This window comes from Lepisosteus platostomus, chromosome 1 (assembly GCF_059453375.1).
Source record: "Lepisosteus platostomus isolate fLepPlt1 chromosome 1, fLepPlt1.hap1, whole genome shotgun sequence".
NCBI lineage: Eukaryota > Metazoa > Chordata > Actinopteri > Semionotiformes > Lepisosteidae > Lepisosteus > Lepisosteus platostomus.
The window spans coordinates 66622956-66647538 of record NC_142611.1 but is presented as its reverse complement, the minus strand read 5'-3'; the positions used below and the strand labels follow the sequence as shown (position 1 = coordinate 66647538).

At 45.3% G+C, this 24583-nt stretch overlaps 1 protein-coding gene across 2 annotated transcripts; it reads left to right on the top strand.

Moving 5' to 3' along the window:
* The first annotated feature begins 61 nt into the window (after positions 1-61).
* Positions 62-24091, top strand: myg1 (myg1 exonuclease). Of its 2 annotated transcripts, none has more exons than XM_088633713.1 (7): positions 62-428; positions 4898-5010; positions 12923-13082; positions 13956-14105; positions 17837-17959; positions 18837-19018; positions 19462-21721. In XM_088633713.1, exons 1-7 carry the CDS (start codon positions 129-131, stop codon positions 19463-19465), a joined length of 1032 nt encoding a protein of 343 aa, XP_088489839.1. In that variant the 5' UTR covers positions 62-128; the 3' UTR covers positions 19466-21721. The 2 variants fall into 2 exon arrangements, with proteins under 2 accessions (XP_088489839.1, XP_088489838.1); XM_088633712.1 differs by lacking the exon at positions 19462-21721 and adding an exon at positions 23802-24091 and having other exon boundaries at positions 63-428.
* The last annotated feature ends 492 nt before the right edge of the window (positions 24092-24583 follow it).

Below are 24583 nucleotides of genomic sequence, written 5' to 3'. Positions count from 1 at the left end.
CCTCCCACTTAACACCCCCTTCCTGCTCCAGGAAAACCCACAGGAAGTGGATAATAACATCATATCCGCCGGTCCCGCTGAATGAAAGTTCGACCTCTCATCTTCAATTGTTTATTTTGGGGTTCCGTATGTTGTTCTGCCTTAAGCTTTGTCGCGTTTTAGGCCACGGTACCTACCGTAAGCTCACCCTGAATCTGTCTGCTGTTGACCGGTTGTTTCAGCGAGGTTTTGTTTGTGTTCAATTCTGTCGTTTTATCTCGGGACATATTGGCTCTCCGAACAGGAACGTAACCTACATGCAATCGCCTGAAGCAAAGCGCTTCTGTGGTTTGAAAATGCCGACTCCTCGGATTGGTACCCACAACGGAACCTTTCACTGCGACGAAGTGCTAGCTTGCTTCCTTCTAAAGCAATTACCGGAGTACGAGGTAGGAGGGGACATTTAAAAATTTAATTTCACTGATAAAAGTTTATTACTACACGGTCTGAGAACTCAACCGGCGCCATTTTCAAAGCTCCGAAAAGCAGCGTTCGGAAAGCAGTTTTGGAACCAGTGATAATTTATTTGTTTAATGGTAAACAAGAACAGAATGCTCGTTTAAAATAGAATTTGGCAGTAATGGACAAATGTACTTATCAGACCGTCTGCCTGTATAACGTTTTGTCTGTAATACAACGTTTATCAATGGTAGACGGGACATGACTTCTAAGGCTTCAACGTGCTTTGCAAGTTAATTGTGTACTGTAAGGGGTAGTATCCAAGACCGCATCAGTAAAAACAAAATTAAGGAACCTCAAGCTACATTTTACAATACGTACCTATATATACCGGGAGAAGACTGCGATCTTTCGCCAAATATTCCTAATGTAGTAATACATTAGGGTACACAGACTTATGAAATAGTATAAATTTGACAAATGTCTGATTATTTTTCTTTCTCCTTTCCACTTATGCTGGGATTTCATAAAGGAGAATATTCCTGATACCGTAATGCAATCGCAAAGTACAGCAGCGCCTTCAGTGCTAACAGTGATTTGGCTGTAAGAAATTTAGCTGTCCAAAATCCTGACTGGCTTTTCCTCTCACACTATATAGTTCTAACTAGTGACCAGAAAACCCCACACTTGATTTCTGCCCACGTGCTATCTAAACACGATGAGATCCATGAGATCACATCATTCGATTTAACAACAGAACATAATAGAACATAATATACCCCCCACAATCTTGGACATTGATGAGAACGTCATAACCACATCTATTTTAGATCCCATCCCCACCACTTTATTTCAGTCCTGTTTGTCTTATCTCTGTCCCATTGTCCTCAATATTATACATGAATCCATGAGCACTGGCATTGTACCAACGGTCCTCAAAACTGCTGCCATTACCCCCGTGCCAAAAAAGCCTAACATGGCTCTCGACAATCTTAACAATTTTCGCCCCATCTCCAACTCACCCTTTCTTGCAAAAATTCTAGAACATGCTGTCACACTCCAGTTACATAACCACCTCATGACAAACAACCTTTTCGAACCCCTCCAATCTGGCTTCCGTCAACTTCACAGCACAGAAACTGCCCTGCTCAAAGTCAATAACGATCTTCTAATAGCTTCTGATTCTGGTTCTCTTTCTATATTCATCCTTCTTGATCTCAGTGCTGCTTTTGACACTGTTGACCATAACATCTTAGTTTCTCGTCTTGAGACTGTTTGGAGTTTCTGACCCTGCTCTGAAATGGTTCAAATCTTACCTCACTGATCGCTGTCACTTTGTCTCTCTTAATGGGTACAGGTCTGAAATTGGTCTTGTTAAGTCTGGTGTTCCTCAGGGCTCAATACTGGGCCCCTTGCTCTTCAGCATTTACATGTTCCCACTTGGTCAGCTTTTAAGATCACATGGCCTTAGGTTTCATTTTGACTCTGATGATACTCAAATATACATCCATACCAAACCTGGCACTGATCTGGCTGTCTCTATTCTATCTAATTGCATCTCTGACATAAAAATTTGGATGACTCAAAACTTCCTTCATCTTAACTGCGACAAGACTGAAGTCATGCTTATTGGCACCTCCCATCAACTTCGTAAAGCCAGTCCTGTAACCCTATCTGTAGATGGTTCTGTACTTGAGCTTCAATCAAAATTGAAAAACCTTGGGGTTATATTCGATTCTGGCTTAACATTCGACCCACATGTGCAGCATACTATCAAAACATCTTTTTTTCACCTTAGAAATATCGCTAGACTAGACCATATGCTATCATTAGCTGTGGCTGAAAAGCTGATCAACACAGTTGTGTTCTCTCGAATTGACAACTGTAATGCTCTACTCGCTGGGGTATCTAAATCTACTCTGAACAAACTGCAGTATGTCCAACATTCAGCAGCCAGAATCCTGACCAGGTCTAGTGCAAGTGTTCACATTACTCCTATCCTGGAGTCCTTGCACTGGTTTCCCGTCAAATTCCGTGTAGACTTTAAAATCCTCATGCTCACCTATAAGTCTCTGCATGGCTTGGCACCTCAGTGTCTGAACTATTATCGCCGTACTCCCCACCTCGCAACCTTCGCTTTTCTAATTCTGCTCTCCTTACTGTCCCCCAAGCCCATCTACATTGTATGGGTGACAGGGCCTTCTCCTGTTATGCCCCCAAGCTCTGGAACTCTCTCCCCAAGGATATCAGAGAGTCACCTTCTCTAAACTCCTTCAAATCCAGACTCAAAACCCTCTTCTTCAGAAAAGCCTTTACTTAACTTGTTCCATTCTTCACCCCTCTGCTTTTCTTAGTACTGCCATCCACGGTCTCCTTTATGTATTGTAATTGTGTCATATCTTGTGTATTCTTTTTATTTATTGTTGTTGTCATCCTGTAAAGCGCTTTGAAAAGCCACCTTTAAAGGTGCTACATAAAATAAAGTTTATTATTATTATTATATGTTGGAAGGAAGAAATAAAAAAAACAACTAAAAACCTTAGCTACTGAAGGCAAGGCCATGACATGTCACAGGACCACCTGACATGCAGTGATGGTGGACAGTCGCTTTCGTCTGTGAATCACATTTTTTTTAGGTCAATTCAGATTTGAACGCAGTAGAGCGACGAATGGGTTCTTGCCCTATCGCAGTCAAATAACGGGAGACGGTGTGTTGTAATGGGTACGGTACTCGGCGTGATTGGTTTCCGTACAAGAGGTTTCTGTCCGGAGAGCCTCAGAGCTCGGGGATCTAGAGTTGACTACTTGTGCGTTTTATTCAGGTAAATAATACTCAAATAGAGCTGTGTAGTGATTTTTTTTTTTATTTTGGCATTTTAGGTTGGGGGGTCTGATCTAGGCCTGTCACGTCTGACTGCTGTTCTGTCGCGGTGTTTGTTTTGCCGCCTGCGGTGGTGTCCCGCGGAGACTGCAGTCAAGAACCACGGGCCTGCCAGCCACCTCCGGCTCTCCGATATGTTTACTCCTTTTTTTCACAGGACAAACTGTGAGGAAAAACGCCGAACGCGGAGTTTTTATTTCCTAGTGCAGTGGAACTCGTTAACCCTTCCCTGCAGGTTTCTCACTGCAGTCAAATAGTACATTTTCCGTTCCAATGGTGCAAAAACATTTTTCGCCCCCAAAAAGGTATACATCCAGTCTAAAAACAAAATGTGCTGCTGCTGTAATGTGGCGGCCACTAATCTAATGATCACGTTTCAGACTCGAAAAACACAGGGTCCTGACATGAGGGGGACTGAAAGAATGTCCAAAAAACACACTGCGAATAAGTTATAGGTTTATTCCATGCTGAAAAGAGAAGAAAGGAAACGCAACGTTTCGGCTGTGGAGCCTTCTACGGGTGCCACACCTCCTTTCCTTTCTTCCCTTTTCAGCATGGAATAAACTTTCACATGTTCCTTTGCAGCCTCCGCATGCTGACGCAGCTGCCCACCTGAACTGCTTCTGCTGCGACCTACTGTGCCTTCCTCTAAATATTTTTCGAGATCTCCTGTTGTTCCTTCTCTTCCTCCCTGGGCTACCTGCCCCCCTCTCTTACGAAACCAGCATTCCGTCTCTTCACAGCGATCTGTTCCAAGACCAGGATTTCTAACCACCTCCTGCTATTCCTTTACAGATGCTGTCATTATAATGTCAATCCCAAAGGATTTTGCCTGAAATTTAACACTTTTTCCTTTGACTCTGACACAACCCAGAGTAACACTCAGAGACTTCTACAACAATTTTCGAGGAATCGAAGAAGACACCCGAAGAAGGCTCCACAACCGAAACGTTGTTTCCTTTCTTCTCTTTTCAGCACGGAATAAACCTTTACTTGTGCCATTGCAGCCTACGCATGCAGACGCAGCCATCCACCTGAACTACACACTGTTAACAGATATATTCTATTATCTGTAGAATATTATCAGCAACTAAGGTTGCTGCTGGAAGAGGTGTTCGTGGGGCCAGTAGGGAGCATTCATCCTACGGTCTGTGATGGTTCTAATGCCCCTGTATAGTAATGGGGACACTATACTGTAGAAAGGTGCTGTCCTTCAGATGAGAAGTAAAACCAAGGTCCTAAATCTCCTTGGTTATTAAAAATCTCAGGGCATCTCTCAAAAAGAGTGGAGGTGTCAACCCCGGCTATATACCTGGCAGTATTTCCTTGGCCTTTACCAATCGTAATAGTGTCTAGAATAGCGCTATATTAAGTGTAAGGATTATTATTATATTGTAGAGCTTCAAATCATGTATTCAAGAGCCAAAGCATTGAATCCCTTAAAGGTGAGCAGAAATATGTTGACTTGCATTCTGAAATACACAGAGCCAGTTCAAGGCAGCTAAAAAAGGCCATTTCTTCCTCTCCTTCTGTTATGTTTTACTCTTAGCCAGTTGAACAGCATGTTTTGTTCTTCAGGACGCTGAAATAATTCGGACCCGGGACCCTGCCCAGCTGGCAGAGTGTGATGTCGTGGTGGATGTTGGTGCAGAGTTTGACCCCAAAAGGCATCGCTATGACCACCACCAGAGGTATGAGCTGGGGTTGTCACTGGGGGCAAGGTGGGGGCTGTGAGGGGAAGCAGTGAGCTGTGGCTCTGCGCTAAGTAGCGGGGGAAGCATAATTTCAGCATTTACATGTTCCCACTTGGTAGCTATTGAGATCACATGGTCTAAATGATTATTTAGATTAGCTTAATAAAGCACATGCTCATTAGTGCTTTATTTAAACTGCAACAAGACTGAAGTCATGCTTCTCAGCAACTCCCATGTAGTACTCCTATCTGTGGGTGGCACTGTACTTGAATTTGGATCTAAATTGAAAAACTTGGGGGTGATATTTGATCCAGGTGTGCAAAATATTGTAAGAACATTGTTCTTCCACCTCAGAAATATCACTAGACTAAGTCCTGTGATATTAACTGTTGCTGAAAAGCTGGTCAACTCTTTTGTCTGACTCCTGAATTGATTTCCGTAATGCCCTATTTGCTGGTGTCCAGAAGTCGTAGACAGACTCCTGACCGGGTCTGGTGCAAAATGACTCCTAGCCTGGAGCCTTTACAGTGGCTCCCATCAGGTTTACCTATAAAGGTCTAGATGGCTTGGCACCTCAGTACCTGTCTGACTTACTGCCGTCCTACTCCCCACCTCGCAACCTTCGCTCTTCTAATTCTGGTCTCCTATCTGTCCTCCAAGCCCGTCGACATTTTATGGATGACAGGACCTTCTCCTGCTATTTCCCAGAGCTTTGGAGCTCTATCCCTAAAGATATCAGAGTCACCTTCCCTGAGCTCCTTCAGATGAAGTCTCAAAACCTTCTTCTTTAGAAGGGCCTGTATTTCACTGCTCCTGTCTGCCCCTTTCCTACTGTATTCCAAACCCTGATTGTAATTGTGTAAGTTTGCTGTTTCCTTTTCTTGTGTGCTTTTATTTCTTACTGTAAAGCACTTTGAGAATCCACTTTTGAAAGTGCTATATAAAATACGTTTAATTTTTTTTTTTTGACGTTTTAGTATCTTCAGGGACTGGCTTGAAAATGGCTACACTTGACTGTGGGGTGAGAAGAAAAGGGTGGCGAGTTGTTGTAGAGCAGAGAAGTCCACACACAAGCCTGGAGGCTCACTGGAGCTAATCCTGGATCCCTTAGCTTCAGATAAGGAGTGTGCGACTCCCCCCTTGCCCCTGCAGTGTTAACCCCAGCAATGCTGGAAACCGTTCGTACAGCTGGGTACAAACCGGAGCGACTGGGGAAAAATACCTTGTTCAAAGGTACAACAGTAACTGCAATAGGGACTTGAAACTAGGGCTGGGTGATATGGCCAAAAACAATTATCACGATAATTTACATATCAGTCGATATCAATAATTATCACGATGAATGTCAAGTCATTATTTCTTTCAAGTTTAAAGGCAGATGTTTTCTCCTGAGTGAAAGTTGAAGAAACCAGACAGTTAATTGGTAAATTAAACAACTCTTTATTTTAAGAACACAACAAACACTTGCCAAACAGCAGAAACATTATATCGAACATTTATCGAACTTTTGTTAAAATTATATCGAGGAAAATAATATCGTGATAATTATCGTTATCGAATTATCGCCCAGCACTACTTGAAACTGCATCTTTTGAATTACAAGTCCAGAGTCCTAACTGTTGCTATGCTGTACCCCCCTGCAGTGTACAGTGGAGGGAAGGTTATAGACCCAGTCGCTGAATGTTGGTACTGGGTCTACAGAAAGGACATAACGCCGGATTAGGGTCTGTGTCTCACGCACCAGGTGTTAGTATTAGGGTCTGCGTCTCACACACCGGATGTTGGTATTAGGGTCTGTGACGCACACACAGCCACAAACACACACCGGATGTTAGTATTGGGGTCTGTGCCACACACACTGGATGTTGGTATTAGGGTCTGTGATGCACGAACACAGCAGCACACACACACCGGATGTTAGTATCTGCCACGGGTCTCATCTGACTGCTTCATGACAGAAGTCAGGGTATTAATTTCGATCACATGTCTGGGTAGCTTCTTGAAGATTCCCACAGCTGTTGGTGTGTGGGAAAAGTGCCTCCCGATCCCATTTTATATGGACTTTCTGGTAGTTTCTACTTCAGTCTTCCGGTTCGTGTTTTTAACATTAATGTTAATGATTTAGGTTGTCAATCCCTTGGAGCTTTGTGGATACTTTGAGCTACAAAGCTATACACAATATTCTTAACGAGGGGCACATCCCCGACAGGACGCCAGTCCATCAGAGGACACACACAGACAAGCACTCTTGCAGCAGGGCCAGTTTTCCCACAAACTTACCACTATGTTCCTGGATGGTGGGAGGAAACCGGAGCATCTGGAGCATACCCACACGAACATGAGAACATACAAACTCCACATAGACACCACCTCAGGAATTGAACCCAGGGCTCCAGCTCTGCAAGGTAACAATGGTAACCACTGTGCCATCACACCACCCTCTCCCTTCAACACTCCTTCCCTTCATTTCAGTTCTGCACTATGTCTTTTTCATGTATTCCAGGCTCAAGTCCATTTTTGCTGCACTTTTTGCAGCGAGTAAATGCAGCAGTTAAAAACTATTGAAAGAATATTGGGGGAAAAGAATATCAGTCTTAAGAAGGCAAACCTTGTGGGTTGGTCTGTATTCTCTTGTCATTTAAACTTAAAGCGTGATTAAATCTTCATGATTCAATCTTCTATCCATTATAGTGAGCAGAGCTGTCCAAACTCAGTCCTTTGTTACTTGGTACCTAATTGTTTATCCATCTAATGCTAACTCCCTCTTAAATGTGTTGTATAAACTAGGTGTCCACTTATTTCATGTACATTGATTCTTATTTTTTTTTGTACTTTGTGCACCATTGCGTGTGTTGGTAAATAGAAATTCTTTTGGGTATTTAAGGAAAAAAATCAGTTTGTCAATATATCCTTGTTTAATGGTAAATTGTAAATCCCTTCATTATATCGGAGCTCCACACGGCTTTTCTCTGCAGTCTGCCCCTTCCCCAGGGCACTGGGCTGGTAAATAAGTATCATGGTTCCTTGTTAATGAGGTAGAGCTGACGGGATTTATTTCACAAAGGAGAACATGTGCCAGTCACACCTGGCAAAGCTGGCCCATGGTCAGGCATGGATCACAGCATAGACAGCTGTGACCGAGGCCAAGCGAGGCCAGTTTTGGTGAAAGCTCCTCCCAGCATCCCTGTATAATGAAGCAAAAGAGGAGGAATATTATCAACCCTCTTAACAGATCAAGAGCATCGAGACTGTAAACACAAGCCCTCTGGAGCTTTCAGATCTGCCAAATGGGGGGATTTTACTGGACTCTGCAGGGGTGCACTTAGTTCTCTTTTTTTTTTTTCCAGTGATTTTTCAAAAGGGTCACAAACTGCTGTTATCCTTTTCAGCGGGATGTAGCGGAAATGTATTCACCCTTACACAGCTGCTCGTCAGCTTGCAGGCCTGTGGGTTTTTTTCCCGTTTTTTTAAAGACGGTAAGATTAGATTCGCAGAAACATTGCAGAAGGCTGTTACAATAAAGCATGATGGCAACGCTAGCACCAGACGTGTTCGGGGTGTCTGCAGATCACCAGACACCGAAGCCTTTGTCACACCCTTACATACCTCCTTCTGGAAACCACCACTACAGTCGGGTTTATTCTTTGACATTATGAGGTTCGGTTTGGTTTTATATTTTGGTGTGGGGTTGGGTTGGGATAACATACACCGTGGCAGAGCCTGCTTTAACATATAGGTGGTAGGTGAAACAAAATCCACAGGGTGTGACTTAACCAAGAGTGAAAATTAAACAGAAGTAATCTGTACCTGTACACTTGGTTAACCGTGACCACTCCTTACCTGGGAGCCACGCACTGCTGCACAATTCACGTATGGTGGGATGAACTGTATAACCCAGGTCCTGGTTGCCCACACACCTGCTTTATGTTGGGTTTTTTTCTGTTGTGCTTCTCTGGGACACACGCATGGCATTAGGAGGGGTGTACTTACGAATGCATCTTCATTTTGGCTTGCCTTAGGTCTGCAAGTTGAGTCACATGTCAGAAGCGTGAAATCTCTTTGTCTTCTGGCCTTGGCAAAAATTCAAAAGCCTGCAGCTAGGGGACAACTTAAATTGCCTGGAAAAGTCCCTGTGCAGTGGCACTCTAATTCCCAGCCCTGGGGGTAGGAAATTTCCATGTTTGTGTCACAACGGCTCATCAAACCAGAGCTTCTCCTGGTTTCCATAACGTTAAGTGATCAGAGGTCTTGTGACCTCCTCCCTTGAGCCCATCTTAGAACCCCTCACCAAATACTGGTCCCAGTTCATACGGATGGGTGGGCTGGGCTAACTGGGGTAAAGCACCTGAATAGCACCTGCAGGGACAACCCGCAACCCACCAGTGTTGAGTCCACAGACACGTCCACTGTGCTATGCTGCGCTCCCCCCCGAGCCTTGTAGGAGAACGCCAAAACCCCCTCCCCCCTTTTCTCTTCCTGTCTGCCGTCTGATGAGCCGACTACAGACGAAGCCGTACTGCACCACAGATCAGCCTCGCAGATGCGGCAGGCAAAGCAGGGAGTGAATATCTGGATGTGACCCCTCTCTCTTCTCCAGTTGAGACGGCTATATCTAAAGACATCTCGGATCTGAGGAATTATGCAATTAGTCTCCCAATCGCTATGACTATCCCCTAGCACACCAACAATTAATTATCCTCCCCAGGGTTTTGGCAGGGGATAAATATTCCCGTCACACCGCCTGCGATTTTAGATGAAGATGAGTGAGAGTGCTGCTGTATTGTATTAATAATCTTCCTCGAAGCTCGCGTAGTAATTTCATTAAATGTCTTATCTAAGAGCCACACAGCCCTTTGTTTTAATAGCTTGGCAGCTGAATTGGGGGAAATTAAAGGCTGCAGTGTAATATTTTGAGAGTGCTATCAGTGCTGTGTATGTGTTTGGCTGACTTTCGGAGCCAGGGCAACTCAACAGTGTACAAAACTTACAAAGCAGTGCCATTGTAATGTAATTTTACACGATGCAACAATTGTCAGAGCAGTTTACATAGAGCAGGGCCTAGATTATAGATTATGAGCACATAGTCCAGTCCTTGCATGCCAGAGTTTACAGGTAATTTCAAATCGTGTATGATTAAGAGCTGAGAAAAAACAAAGAAATTTGGCAGGCAAAGGGTTGTGAAGGTTTGCGAATAGCCAAAGAAGTTTAAAAAATAAATAAATTAGATGATCATTGGGAGGTGGTGGAACTTGGATTCTTTTTAAGGAAAGTTCTTGATTTTCACTCTCTCTTTCTGAATAGACATCGAAAGCCATACTATACACTGTATATATATGTCTTCTGTGCAAGTCCCTTTTACAGTTGCAAGCAACAGTTCAATTTCACACTCGTCCACGCTTGATTACGTACACACCAGATTACACTGTACATACTCATTTTACTCCTGTTCATTTAAATGTCACACGGCACTATACACATAGGGGTAAAAAAAATTGTGCGTATATCCAGGAGGTTACATACAGATGCAGGTTAGATACAGGTAGAAATTTTGGTGCTTTACTTGGTACAACAGAAGAAATAACATTGTCCAGGAATCTGTGTGGAAACAATTACCCGGAGTGCAGTGCGGCATGTGCACTGAAAGGGGACAGTGGTGTAGTGCTCAGCAGCTGATACTGATACATCCGCTGGTGTGGTCTGGAGAGGGGTTGGGAGGGGAGGAGAGGTGGAGCAGTTTCAATGCCTGTGTGAAGCTGCTTGTCAAAAACTGTGTGAGGGCAAGGATGTGGGCACAGGAGATCACAGAGGCAGAACAAGGCTTGATGAGTCAGCCAGCTGTGGGGCACAGAAGGTGGCAAACAAGGATATAGAGAGGGAAAGACTGACGTGTATTTCTTGTTCCATTGGATCACTTTATTTAATGAATGGAGCATATTACAGTTTCCTCATCGTGATACTTCACAGTGCAAACTGATTATTTTAGGCAAGTCATTTGCAATGTATGCGAGTGCAGTTTGTAATGCAGTATCACAAGTAGGAACATATGCATTGACAGTACCTGCTACAAAGGAAAAATAATGACATTTCTTAACTTCTAACTAATGAGAACTATGGATTTACCAAGATGTCTGTGTACGTTTCTTTCCTGCGGTATTATCTCACTAGTTCGTGAGTGGTAGGTTCAAACACACGATGTAGATCGCAGTGGTATTTTTTGGAAAAATTAGATTAATACAAAAAATGAATTCTAAGCTCCTTCTGCCAAGTGGCTTAAGGCTTTGCTGCACATCTTGGATTTGTAAATTGGATTTGTGGAAGTTATAACAAATCTTTAGCTCATTGCATTTCCAATTATGTTTGCGCCTCACAAATCTCTGTTGTTGCTAATGAGATTATTTGCTGTGCAAATTACTCAAAAAAAGAAAATGTTCCTCTAGGCTAAAAGAGGTTTGAGCCATTTAATTAAAGAAAAGTCCAAATTCAAGCTCATTGTTTTGAAAATCTAGTTATAAATATTAGAAACATTTTTCCAAGAACAATTAATTTAAATATCACAATACGAGCTGTGAGATCAGATGATATGCGATTTGTTGTCTTCATGTAGATTATTGAAACATCAGAATTCGCCCATTCTTCTTTAACTAGACCTTTCTTCAAAATGATACCTTACAACTCATACAAATGTGATTCCTGTCTTGAGAAGACATTGCCAGAACAGACACTGTTCTGAAGTGCAGAAGTTCAGTCTGAAGTGCAGACTTGAAATCAACCCAGAGAGCTATTTCACATTCAGCAGTGAAGCAAAGATGTAGACTCGCCAATCAAAACTAAAAGGGAATTTGTTTAAGCAGAGATTTTTACACAGAGTGTGGCCCAGTCAGGTGTTTGAAGCCAAACGCTAGGTGCTTCTTAAACGTGGCCATAGGGAATTTGAGTTTCCCTTTGCTATATAGCCGCCAAATGAGCAAGATGGGTTCTGAGCCAAGCACATGAAGGAACAGGTGGAAATTCCAATGAGAACAGGAGGCGCGTCTTTGCACAGAGGGTGGTGGGTGTCTGGAAGAAGCTAGCCACACTGTCTGGCCCCGCTGTTGAGGCCATTTCTCTGGCTGGGTGAGAAATACCTCTAATCAACAAGCTACTAGCAATCAACCCAGCTCAGTGGCAATGTTCCCTCTAATTTTTAATGGCCTGTATGCACCAAAATTTCAAGTTGTGCAGTTTTTTTCCCCAGTGACAAAAACTTGTGCGCACTAAATTGAGTGTATGTAAAATTGTAAACCTGAAATTATTTTTGGTTAATATAGTCATTCTCATGGAAGCATAGAGATCCAAAAGACCGGGACAGCGATTCAGCGAGCCCAGTCATGGAGACTGAGTGTTGAGCGAGCTTGAGCAGTGAGGTACGAGACTACGAGAGCATCGATATTGATTTTCGAGGTGCAATAATACTCCACTCAGCCAAGTTGGGCCTCTCGCAGCCAGTCTCATGTGGTCAATTTAGCACTTTTCAATTGATGACCTTGTTTGTTTTATTATTATATTTTTGGGGCAATTAAATTTTTTGTGCACAGTTCAATTTCCGATGTGCGCTGATTTCATAACTGTGTGTGTGTGCGCGCACACAAGCCACAGCTTAGAGGGAACATTGCCCAGTGGGTCAAATGGCCTCCTCTCATTTGTAACCTCATGATCTTACAATTAATGACAGGCAAGTGCCTGTGTTTTGCCACCTAGAGTGAGAGAGCATGTGGGAACACTGTTAAAGTGTCCAGAGACCTGCAGTAACCCTAGACAATGAACAGGGGTAAAGCAGTGCAGATGCATCATCGCCTTGCGGTAAGTGTTCAACGTGGAAATGGCAAGGGGCCGCCCGATGATGGTCGGGGTCTCCCTTCTGTCTTCACAGGACTTTCAGTGAGTCGTTCAGCAGCCTGCGGCCCGAGAAGAGCTGGGTGACGAAGCTGAGCAGCGCCGGGCTGGTGTACCTGCACTTCGGCCACCGCATCCTGGCGCAGCTCACCAAGCAGCCAGAGGGGGCGCCCCACCTTGAGGTGCTGTACGACAAGGTGAGAGAGTCAGAGGACTGCCTGCTTTGTTTTACCCTGCCAGCAAATGGGTGGGTGGAGGGGAGGGGGTGATGAGATTATTTTATCAGTCTCTTCTTGTTCAACCTCTGAAGGAAACATATATATTTATAAAAACATACAGGACCCTTCTGTATAAAATGAACCGGCCTTGGATGATGAATTCAAACTGCGATGCTGGACACGTTTCGAATAAGAACGGCTTTTTTCATCATGCTGTAAATGGCAAGAATCTTATGGGAGTTGCAACCAGTGTAGTTGCGGACAATAGCCTGAGGTAGCTTTGCAACTTTGATATTGCAGGGACAGGAATGCTGTCTTGTGTGCCACTGAAGTCTTAGCAGTGCTGGCTGTTTTGCTCTGAACGTGTCAATCATCCATCTGCAACTCACTCTTGTTTTTCAGATGAGTCAAGCGAATTAGAGCTGCAGGCTCAGGACATTTTTTTTTTAGCTGTGTTATCATGTGCTAGAACAGCCTGGCATCATGCACCAAAAAAATCACTATAAGAGTAATTTTGCTGCTTTGTAGCAATAGGGTCAGTCCTACCTTCTGTAAGACCCGATTCAATTTGTTTGTTTACGCTTAACAGATTTATTTGTAAAAAGAACCATTGAAAACCATTGGGAAATAGCAATAATACATTACTCTTTAAAACTGAATCCAGAAACTGCTGAGCTTCCAATAAGAGGGACAAACTGTTTTGTTTGCCGTGGTGATGTGTAAGTTGAAATGTGCAGCAAAGAAGCAGGGCTAGTAATGAGGGCTGCTGACAGTGACTCAGTGAGCCACCTTTCACTTGGCAGAGGCGTCATCTCCGGACTCATGTTGGCCATCACTCTGTCTCTGCCGTAGCTCTACGAGAATTTTGTGGAGGAGATCGACGCCATCGATAACGGGATCTCGCAGTACGACGGCGAGCCACGCTATGCCATGACGAGCAATCTGAGCGCCCGCGTCGGGTACCTCAACTGCCGCTGGAATGACGAGAATCAGGACACGGAGGTGGGCTGCCTGTTAGGGTACCTGCCGTCATTGCTCCTGTGAAAAGGGATTCAATAACATGTATCTGACTGACATCTCAGTGTCATGAGATTTGGCAAAAAAAAAAATGCAATTTTGTAAGAATGCCTTCCTGGCGTCGGATTCAATGACATTTAAGCCAGACTGATTTACAAAAAACGTCTTCATCGGTGCATGTTTAAACAGTGACCCTGCAGAGGTTTATGAAAATGTTGTGCAGCCCTAAAAATCTCTCGTTCATCAGCTCTGCTCTCGTACATTCCTCAGGGAGAATCAGTCTTGACGTGTGGTTGTTGTAGGGTGCCCTCCAGGCATATCTTAATGTACTGCATGGACCATGCAATATGGATGAAGTAGGGCCTCATTTATTACAGCTCACTTGGAAACAAGACCAATTCCAAGAAACAGCAGTACACGATCACAGGAGCCTGTTGACAGTTACAGAGGCAGTTCATTATCAGTTCCTTAACTCTTTCACTGCTCGGAGTCCTGGACGCTCCTTCCTGGTATTTTGTACATTCGCAGTTTGCCCGATTACTTGACAGAGTAAGTGCACGAATTTCACCAAAACAATATTGTGAGCATGAAAAACTTAACAACAAAGGAAGATGGCTAGTAAGGAGTTATAGATTTGCCCTGTGGAAACCCCAACACATTTTCGTGTCAAGTGCCAAGTTTAAAGTTTTAGAAAGCAAATAACTTCCGTTGTACTAAATCTTCACCAAAAGATTTCTACATCATTGATACTCAGAATGCTGCAAAGAATAACAAGTTCTTTATATTCTGTGCTGATGTGAGCATACAGTATTTAGTAGTGGGTGAGTGAATATAGAAACAGTTTAATTCCAATTGTCCAAAATACAAGCAGAATTCCTCTCTAAGACACATTAGTGTTTGAATCTCTGTGCACCCACAAAAATTAACTCTTTAATTTCTACTTAACAGAGTCAAAACGAATAGCGAAGGGTAACATGCGCTACTTCGCTCCTAATCATTCCAGGTTCATTTGTCATCAGTCCCTTGCCTGTTGTGCTTCACTAGCGGGCTTTTCCCCAGAGAGGAAGTACTCTAATTATCCCTCCATGCCTGAGTGATGTATTAATGCCAATCAAATAAGTAGAGACAGGCCTGGGGGTACAGGGAGCACAATTTGAAACCTAAAAGTGGTCTCAATTAGCGTAAGTGGTGACACTCTGGATTATTCTCAAATCCCTTTCAGATCTCTGGGTTTGGGGAAGAAAATAAAATAAGACTGCTCGTTAAAAGCGGTTTGGCCAGAAGCCATTACTTTAAGGGAAAATCTGCTTATCAGAGCCATGAAACGTATAGGCTTCATCAGCTGAATGTGTGGTTCTGACAGGAATGCTAACTGAGCATTACTGGCGTCTGGCCTGGGATTTTCTCAAAGGTGGCTAGCATTCACCATTCGAGGTGCTGACTCTAGGACAGCGTGGTGTCACTTTTTGGGCAAGAAAATTTCCAGCGAAGAGGTGACGTACTGGGGTCAAGAGGGTGCTTTTACAGTATTTCACTGGACTTGCTCTCTCCCAGATCAGACTTCACTCTATTCTGACGGTGAAGGAGCGCATACAGAACATTTGCATAAGAAAGATTTGCTTGGAACAGAAAAATCTTTTTGGTCTGCTTTAGATTTTCTGCATGACAGCCAGGTGATACTTCCTTACACTAAGGGGTTGTGGGTGTCTGGAACTAGCCATCCCACCAAGCTGTTGAAGTTAATATCTCTGCTTCTGTTCAAGAAATGTCTGGATGTTCTTTTGTCCTGAAGAGGCCTAAGAGCTTGAATCAGAAAAGCACCATAAGCTTTATAGCAAATCCATAGGAAATCAGACTTCTAACAACTATCAGTCTTGCAGTATCTAGTTTATTGAACTTGGCATGACCTGGCAAAGCATCCTAAATGTCAGCCCTTCTCTATACCGTTTCCCGTTCAGTTTATAGGAAGTTAATTGTGCTTTGTCCCCTAACTGCATGAGTATATATATTGGGCAAAACCAAAGCTGTGTCAGGTGCTTTTTTTGTACACAAAACATTTCCTGAGCCCATTGCAGTCTAGGGGTAGTTAGAGACAATGGATAAACATGCTTTGTCTCCATGTGGAAACACAGGAGACGGATATACTGAGCTTGCGACCGGTCTAGCAGTGCTCTGCACCCTTAATGAGGCAAGGTACAACTGAAAGCAGCACAGAACATTGCTTTTACTGCTTGACACTGGTAGAGCAGACCCACTGCTTTGTGTGATAATGGAAAATTCAATTTGAGACATAATGGCCCCTGCACTTCAAATGTTTTATTTTCTAGTACATTTCACTCTCCTGGCTTAAAATGAAGCAACACATCATGCAAAAAATACTGCCCACATTTAAACTATTATTGTTGTTTTTGTTGTTGTTGTTGATGGTGGTGGGGGGGGGGGAGGGCTTGGTATTTAAATAGGTTCTGAAACGGTCATTTATTTTCGTTCTGTTAATTTTGCACCCCGCTGATTTTGCACCGATGGAGAGGCAGACAGAGAGCCAGAGCCAGTCCCAGCAGCATAACACTCTCCCCCACCCCCTGCAGAACGCAGTGAGCCGTGCTGCGCATCACAGCAGTCACATCCAGCTTCTCCGTGACCTATTTCCAACTGCAGTGTATCATGCTAAACGATGATTTTGCTCTTGTTTGGATTACTGCGTGCTGCCTATGATACATTTACTGTACCTTCTCACTGGTGAATGCCATATGCACGTGAAGTTGTATTTTCCTGCAGTGTTATGGTTTTGCTGGACTGCGCTAGCCATGCCTTTTCCATGCAGGGCTTGTATCACCCAGTGATTTGATCCATTTTTAATGCCGAAAATCAAATTCACTTGCAGTTCGCTGTTAATTGCAGCCTCACGTCCTGGCAGGTTTGATCCCCCTCCAGACGCCTGGTCTCTGCCTTCTCTTCACCTGCAGGAGCCTGCAGTTTGGGAGGGGCTGACTCGGCTCAGAATCCTCTGAGCAGTGAGAGTGTCTTTTCTTCCTGTAGCTTATAACCTATCCCCCCCCCCCCCTCCGCCAGACGCAGGTGCTGGAGAAGGACCCCAGCCCTTGGGTCCTGCGTGCATGTGCGAGTGTAACGCCGCTTTGTGCCAGCGCTGCTCTCCCCACGGAGGGGGGGGGCTGGCGTCGAATTGCGCTTAGAAGAAAGCGATTCAGCTGTCAGTCCCCAGCCGTCGCGTCGCATCTCCAATCAAGAAGTGGCGCTTCCCAGCCCAGCCCCATCACTCACCGAGTTTCCATCCCGGGGAACCGTGGAGCTGACGCGCAGCCGGGAGAGCCATTCGTTTCTCAATCAGCGGGAAATGGCCCAGCTTCCTTGCAGAAGCCTGGCGCCCTGTGTCCAGAGAGTCAGCCAGGCATGGCGGCAGCCTGCGGCAGGGGTTCTCGATGCGTGGTTTAGGCACAGCTTTTGCAAGTTGCAGTGGGTTTAAAAAGTGTCAATTTAATATAGAAACGGTATAAATATAGGTCCACAAGTAAAGTGGCTTATGCTCTAAATATGCTTCACAGGCAGCGTAGATTAGGGATTTTTGGAGTAAAACTTCTGTATCTGTAGTTCTGGTTTCACAGTGGTTTTAGGTCAATAGGTGAGGATGAGAGTCCAGCTTTCGTTTTATTTGATTGATTTTTCTGTGTTTTTTGATTGCATGTACTTGTCCGCAGGAAGGGTTCCGGAAGGCAATGAAGATGGTAGGAGCTGAATTCCTGGACCGCCTAGACTATTATTACCATTCCTGGCTGCCGGCTCGCACTCTGGTGGAAGAGGCTGTTAAATCCCGGGCTCAGGTACTGCTGCTGTGGAGGATATTCCGCGGATGCGGCAATGCTTCCCAGTTCCCCGCTGCATTCCCATTGTGTCTTGCATCGCAGTCAGGATGGGCACTGTCTCGGACTGCTTCCAGACACTTAGCCCTTGTGGAAGGAGTTTGGAATCCGCCTCCTCAGAAAGAGGAGGAGCATCTCAAACACTGTATTTCCAGATTTACCCTGTTAACAGACTCCTAAGCTCAACGCTTTGCCCTCATGGGGAAAGTAAAGCCCCATGGCTTTAGATGCACAACAGCCTGCTGTCCAGCTGTGATTCAATCTCTTATACCTGGTCACAAGGGAAGAGATCAGCACCTGCATAAGCACATCTGATTATTCAGCTCTGGAGATAAAATGACCTGCCCTTCTCCCAAAATCCTGTGCCCATCTGACACTGTCATGTACAGTTTTGTATGATGGCACATAGGCTGTGCAGTACCACCCGTATACAGGCATGTAATCTGAAAGTGAGGCATTAAGGAACAGGAACCACAGCTTTACAAAGGGAGGTGGAGGACAGGGGCAAAGGTGCCCAGCGATGCTGAGGAAGTCCATTGCCACCACAGCCATGAATTAGAGGATCTCAACTTCTGCTCTTGGAGGGCCTGTGTGCCTGCAGGTGCCCAGGTTTCTTCAGTACCGCAGGTTTTGGAGGTTTGTAAACTATTCTGGTTGAGCCCCACTATGTGCCATTTGTCACTGAAGAGCTAATGCTTGGAAAGGAGAACCTGCAGACACATCAGCCCTCTGCTACCAGGACAGGACCCTGTGCTGCTTCACATGAGCATGAACAGCAGGAGCGCTCGGATGGACCGCGGGGGAGGGAGGCGGTTCTGACGGCTGGCCCTCTTTGCAGGTGGACCCCAGCGGGGAGGTGGTGGTCCTGGACCAAGGCGGCTGCCCCTGGAAGGAGCACCTCTTCAGCCTGGAGAAGGAGCTGGCGGTGGAGCCGCTCATCAAGTTCGTGCTCTACCCGGACCAGAGCGGGCAGTGGAGGGTGCAGTGCGTGCCCATGGGCCTGCACACCTTCCAGAACAGGTACTGCGCCTGGCCGGGGGCAGCGTGGGATGAAGGTTTAGCACGGGGGTTTGAAAAAGTCCAGTCCCTTCACGTGCCTCACCCAATAAGAGCTGGTGATTGAAGGAAATCGGCGTTCATGGGAAGCAGCAGCAGTGGGTGTTCAGAAGTACTGTTTTGTTTCTTCATAAAAATGTCAGGGAGAGATTGAAAATGCTAGGAAGTGAACTTTATAACCTAAGCTGGAAAACCTTCTTTCAGCTGTGAATTGATTTTACATGTGTTTATTAGCTGAGCCTGGTGGAGGAGACCTGTGCATTGATTGGAGTGTTGATGGTGGTGGTGGGGTGCATGTGATTGGGGGGGTAGGTGACCTCCTGATCTTTGGTTCAATAAGCTCCTAATGATGGTAATTAGCCTCTTGTAGCCCCCAGAGGGCGCTTCTGACACTGCTGTCTGCACAGGTGACTCTGATCCATGCTTTCACTATGGAAACCAGGCTGCCTGTGACCAGAAGGCCCTGAATCAATTCATCAGCCCAGTGGAGAGGCTTTGTTTGCTCCACTGTTTATATCAAAGCCCTGGAGGGCGGGAGAGAGAGGCCTCCTGGCTGCGCTTCCCCAAGCCAGGTAGTTAATGTAAAATGTATTTACATCCAGTTGTATATTCTCCCTTCGAGACAGGCACACCAACTTCACAAGCTCAGCGGAATATTTTATCTTCTGTCTTCCTCGCTTGTCAAGAAGAAGCCTTCTGCCTAGCCTTTGGTACACATATCTTGTTATTGAGCCTTTTTTTTTCCAGTCCTTTAGATTCTCTCCCTGCTCTGGAGTCATTCCATTCCTTGCGTCCAAAAGAATGCTCTGTAGAAATATGAAATTGCGTGAGTAGAAGGCCAGGCGTATATTTGACTTTTATTTCTTGTGGATATACCCCCCCCCTGCACTTCTATAAAATACAGTTGGGGCTTTTATCGTGAGTGTAATTGCACAATCTCAGTCAGCTGCTGAAGCTGCTCTGCTTTCTGACAGGAGAAGGATCCTCCATGCATCCAAAGGAACAGTTCTTCTTACCCCATGCCCCTTCTCTTTAAAGAAGACATTGGACAAAGTCATCCAGTCCTGTTTCTACATATACACTTTAATTTTGTATAACGTTTTGTTTACTTTTTGTGAATATAGTTGTTACAGCTCCAGTAGCCTTACTCCTCCAGATTGTCAGTGTCCCAGATTCAGTTAAGAAGTTTCTACTTAAAGAAGGACTGTAAAACAATTTGCTAGTAATGATTTAGCAGACCTAAGTGTTTGTTTTTTTCCCCACCATGGCTTGCACAAATCGCCAATGTCTGCATTAACCCCAAGTGCACAAATCCAGGCTTTGAAGGCTTGAAATCATCAAAAAGCGTTGAATCCACCCAGTTCAGGGAAGGATCGGCCTGGTTAGGTAGTGAAAAGCAGAGCTGGAATCAAAACCTACGGATACTACTGCCCTCCAGGGCATCCCTGGCACAGCCTGCAGCCACCTTGTCCTGGGCCCGCGGAGCTGAAACTGAGGCGGCCTGTCTGTGATGAGAACGGTTTGCCAGCGATGACGGGGACAATAGCTGGACACGTTCCTCCTCCCCCCAGCCCCCCACTTCCCCACTGCGAGGGTAAATTCATCTGCTCCCATTACCGTGAAGAGGGCGGCGAGGTTGTCTGGGCTTTGAGCGGAGCCCGGCCGCTGATTGCTTTCAGAAGGGGCTGTCGTTCTGCTCCAGTGAGCTGCGTTATGGGCAGTAATGGGTATTCTGCCACGCGCTGGCCGGCTGAATGGAAGGCCGTGGCGCGGAACACCTGAGTGCCGTTGTCGGGGACAAAGACGACGAGAGAGAGCGCGGCTAATTCTCACACTTCGGAGAACAGTGCTTACCTGTCCCCCCCCCCCCACGCCACATCTCCTGTTCTCCATTACAAAGACTGAAAACTATGAAACTGAACGGCTCTACTTGACTTATTGACCTAGGCCCTGGGGGAGGGGGGTGGGAAGGAGGAGGGAAGAAAAGTCATTTCCAAGGGAGTTTGTTTGAATAGGCGATAGCTGCTGATTTTCTTAAATTGGTTAAAACGTTTGTATTGATTCAACTTCTAGGCAGCGAAAGGAGCTGGACTACTTAAGACATTGCGTAAGAGGATACGTATAATGAGATTGCGGCACTAGATGGAAAAGTGAAAGTACAGGAAGATTTAAGAGAAATCTAGATGAGATGGAGGATTATGAAATGGAATGCATTTTTTTTTTATTTCTGCAAAGCTGGAAATAGTACTATCGCTGTCAACTTTTTTTTTGGCCAAGGTTGCAGGAAATCCATAAAAAAACTTTTCAGAGCTACCAGTCTGTATACTTAGATGTTACCATTTTTTTCCTTGAAGTGTAACAAATTCAGCTCCACTTAGCCTAAAGGAGTATTTGTGAATCACTAGAATCTTGAGATTCTTCAAGATTCTGTACCCCTTCCTATCTCTTTGAAATTCAGGAATAGATGTATTTATTTTGATCGTTGAGCCAACAATGAACCGATATTGGCAAGCAGCCTATTATGCCTGGCAGTATTGAATGTGTTTGCTCCCAATTTGGCCTGCAAAGGTTCAGTCCTGACCTAAGGGAGGAGGAGGGCAGCTTTGTATCGGTCACATACTATGGCTGGTGGAACCTCATAGGATGAGATCGGAGCTACTGGCCACACAAACTGACTTTCAAGGCAAAAATCGGCTCTGAAAAGACAAACACCGAGCATCAGGGCAGCCATCACCAGATTGGTGCTACACACAACTGATGCTTCAGAATAGTGTAGCACTGAAATGCTTCCCACTAACAGGGGTTTCCACTGGGGGCGTGTGAGCATCACGAGTGATGCTGCAGCCTCATCCCTGTCCGTGGTGAACAGCTTGGAGGTAAAACATTACAGAAAAATGTTCTGGTGACAGAATACTTTCGTGTGTATTATCTAGCGGTTTATCCTAGGAGACGTCCACAGACGAACGTTAATCAAATCTGGTGGTGTTGCTTTTTTCCCTTTAGGGTGCCTCATTAAGCTAACGACCCACTGTTCTCGGTGCATGCTTCCAAGCCTGTGAATTCTGTAATCTTTTGACCTTTACTGTAGACAGATGGTTTTCTGTTCCCTGTCAGTTTCACATATTTTTCTTTAAAAAATAAATTGTGCTTAGTTTCCTTTGCACTTATGTTTCCCGAATCATGTCCTCAAGCCTTGGCTGTCTGATGCACGGTTAATACTGCATGCAGCCACACAAGACATTAGGCTCTAGCTTCGTTTTGGGCGGGTTATCAGACCGTGACGAAAAGAGTGGACTTCGCTGTGCCCCTTGTCAGCTGTTTTTTTTCCCTTCCCTGTAATATTTTTAGAAGAAGTCTGCTCCGGACTGTCGCATTGCTTTCCAATTCTAATGAGTGCAGTCTGAGACTTCAGAATCACTCTGGGAAAAATAAACACATCTTGTGTGAACTGGAGCTTAATCTTCATTCCGTTCAGCCACTTCTGCTTAATGACTGCAATCATCTATCCATTATCAGAAAGCCACTTACTCCCTGTGAGACAAGCCAGAGCCCATACCAGAACCATGGGCTGCAAGGCAGGCCCAGGGAACCAGTCCATCTAAACACACATACTGTACCAGCACACTGGTCCATTCTAGAGACAGCCAATTAACCCAGCCACCGTGGTTTTGGAAATCGGGTGACATTCATGCAAAATGGAAAGAAAGTGCTCGTTTAGCACATAAGGCATTCCAGTTGGGAGTAGAACCCAGGACCCAAGTGCTCTGAGGCAGTTCTCACTGCAGTGTTTCACCCTAAATGAAATCATATCAATATGACATGTATTCTTTTATGGTGAAAGATGAATGTAGTGGCTATTGTATTCTGAACTAGGAAATCTCGACCTGCATATTCCCTTACAGTATGTATTTGATTGCAAGGTGTTGGAAACAGTCACCTGCTTTTGTTGTTCTGCATCGCAATGCTCAGTTAAGGGGAACAGCTAACTCAGGCTGACCACTATAACCACCCTGCTGTTTGCATCAAGTCCTGCAATGATATTGGAAGTCTCTGTTTCTCCTCTGCAAATGATTCCCAAGCACAGGCTTTACCTATATGATGAGACATGGGCTGAGCGCATTGTTACAATAAGAGCAATTTTCAGCCTCAGTCTTTTTTAATGATGAAAACTGCACATCACTCCCGCTGTGGAGCAATTTAAGTGAAGATTACCAATGTATGTATAGTGTAAGCGCTTGCCAGTGTATGCTGTTCCCCGAAAATCAATCTCTTCACAGCTAATGCTGTGCTGTGCTCTCTACTTTAGCACTGCTGGCTCTAAACTCAGTCTGTCTTTGTGGTACTTGGTGATCCAGCTGCAAATTCCCACTTCAAGACCACTCAAACCCCCTGGGATGGACCTGTTCTCTTGATCTCGCCTGCATCCCGTTATCCACAAAAACTGGTTTCTCATGTAACTCAGAAGTCAAGACCTACGAATGCTTGATGATCTCTTGACGTTTCAGCTAGGAGGCCTCAGTTGCAGAATCTGTGGCTTGCAGTGAGAGATGGGCGATGGTTTATTGGTGCTATGCTCTTCACACTCCCATGGTGCACCTTTGAGAAGCTGGGGTGACCATGAAGCTGGATGGGTCCTTCCTTTGGTCCCAAGCGTAGCCCTGAAAGGTCCAAACTCCCGCCTCTCGGCCGCGCCACACCGGGTCCTCTTTCTTCATCCCTCCCTCCTGTCCGTGTGCACGACCCACAGGCTGTCCCTGCTGGAGGAGTGGCGAGGAGTGCGGGACGAGGAGCTCTCCGCGCTCAGCAGCATCCCGGGCTGCGTCTTCGTCCACGCCAGCGGCTTCATCGGGGGCAACCGCACGAAGGAGGGGGCGCTAGAGATGGCCCGCCGGACCCTGCGTGCCACCGGCCGGGAGCCCCCCGCCGAGACCAGCTGACCTGAGCTACCGGGCAGCTCTGGCTCTCGGACTTTGTGGGTATCTGTGCGTCACCTGGATCTGTATTTGTATTCTTTTTAAATAAACACTCTCAAAAAGATGAATGCATCTCCTTGTTTTTTTTTGTCGTTTTGGCCTTGAAACCAGCCCCTGGTTTGAAATGAAACAATAATAGGAAGGAGGGAGTGCTTAATTTCTTTTTTATTTGGGTGGCACTCTATATAAAAGTGCCTTAAATACGCACCTGTTCATATGGTAGAAGTGGGTATTTTAGGGAGCACTTTGGGTACGACAGCAGTGTCCTACCTGGGACTTGAACCCACAACCCTCCACTTACCAGTCCAGAAACCTGGCTCCTGGGCCGCATTGCCACCCTGATAGATTCTGCTGCCTTACCGCTGCAATTTTAAACTTGGGGGTAATTAAATATAATTGACACAAGCCGTTATTTCATTTCTTGTCGTTTGTCTCGAGTGTGGAGCCCCTGTTGATTTTTTTTTTTTTTACAGCAGGAAAACGAGTTGACTCTGCCGGCCGCGGGTCTGCAGCAGCTCCAGGACGTAGGAAGTTGGGTCTGGGTTCATGCGAATCC

Excerpts from the sequence above, each read along its gene's own strand:
- myg1 (XM_088633712.1), top strand. The coding sequence starts at position 129 with ATGTTGTTCTGCCTTAAGCTTTGTCGCGTTTTAGGCCACGGTACCTAC. Across the intron at positions 5,011-12,922 it reads CGCTATGACCACCACCAGAG|GACTTTCAGTGAGTCGTTCA; the intron begins GTATGAGCTGGG and ends CTGTCTTCACAG. Across the intron at positions 17,960-18,836 it reads CTGTTAAATCCCGGGCTCAG|GTGGACCCCAGCGGGGAGGT; the intron begins GTACTGCTGCTG and ends CCCTCTTTGCAG.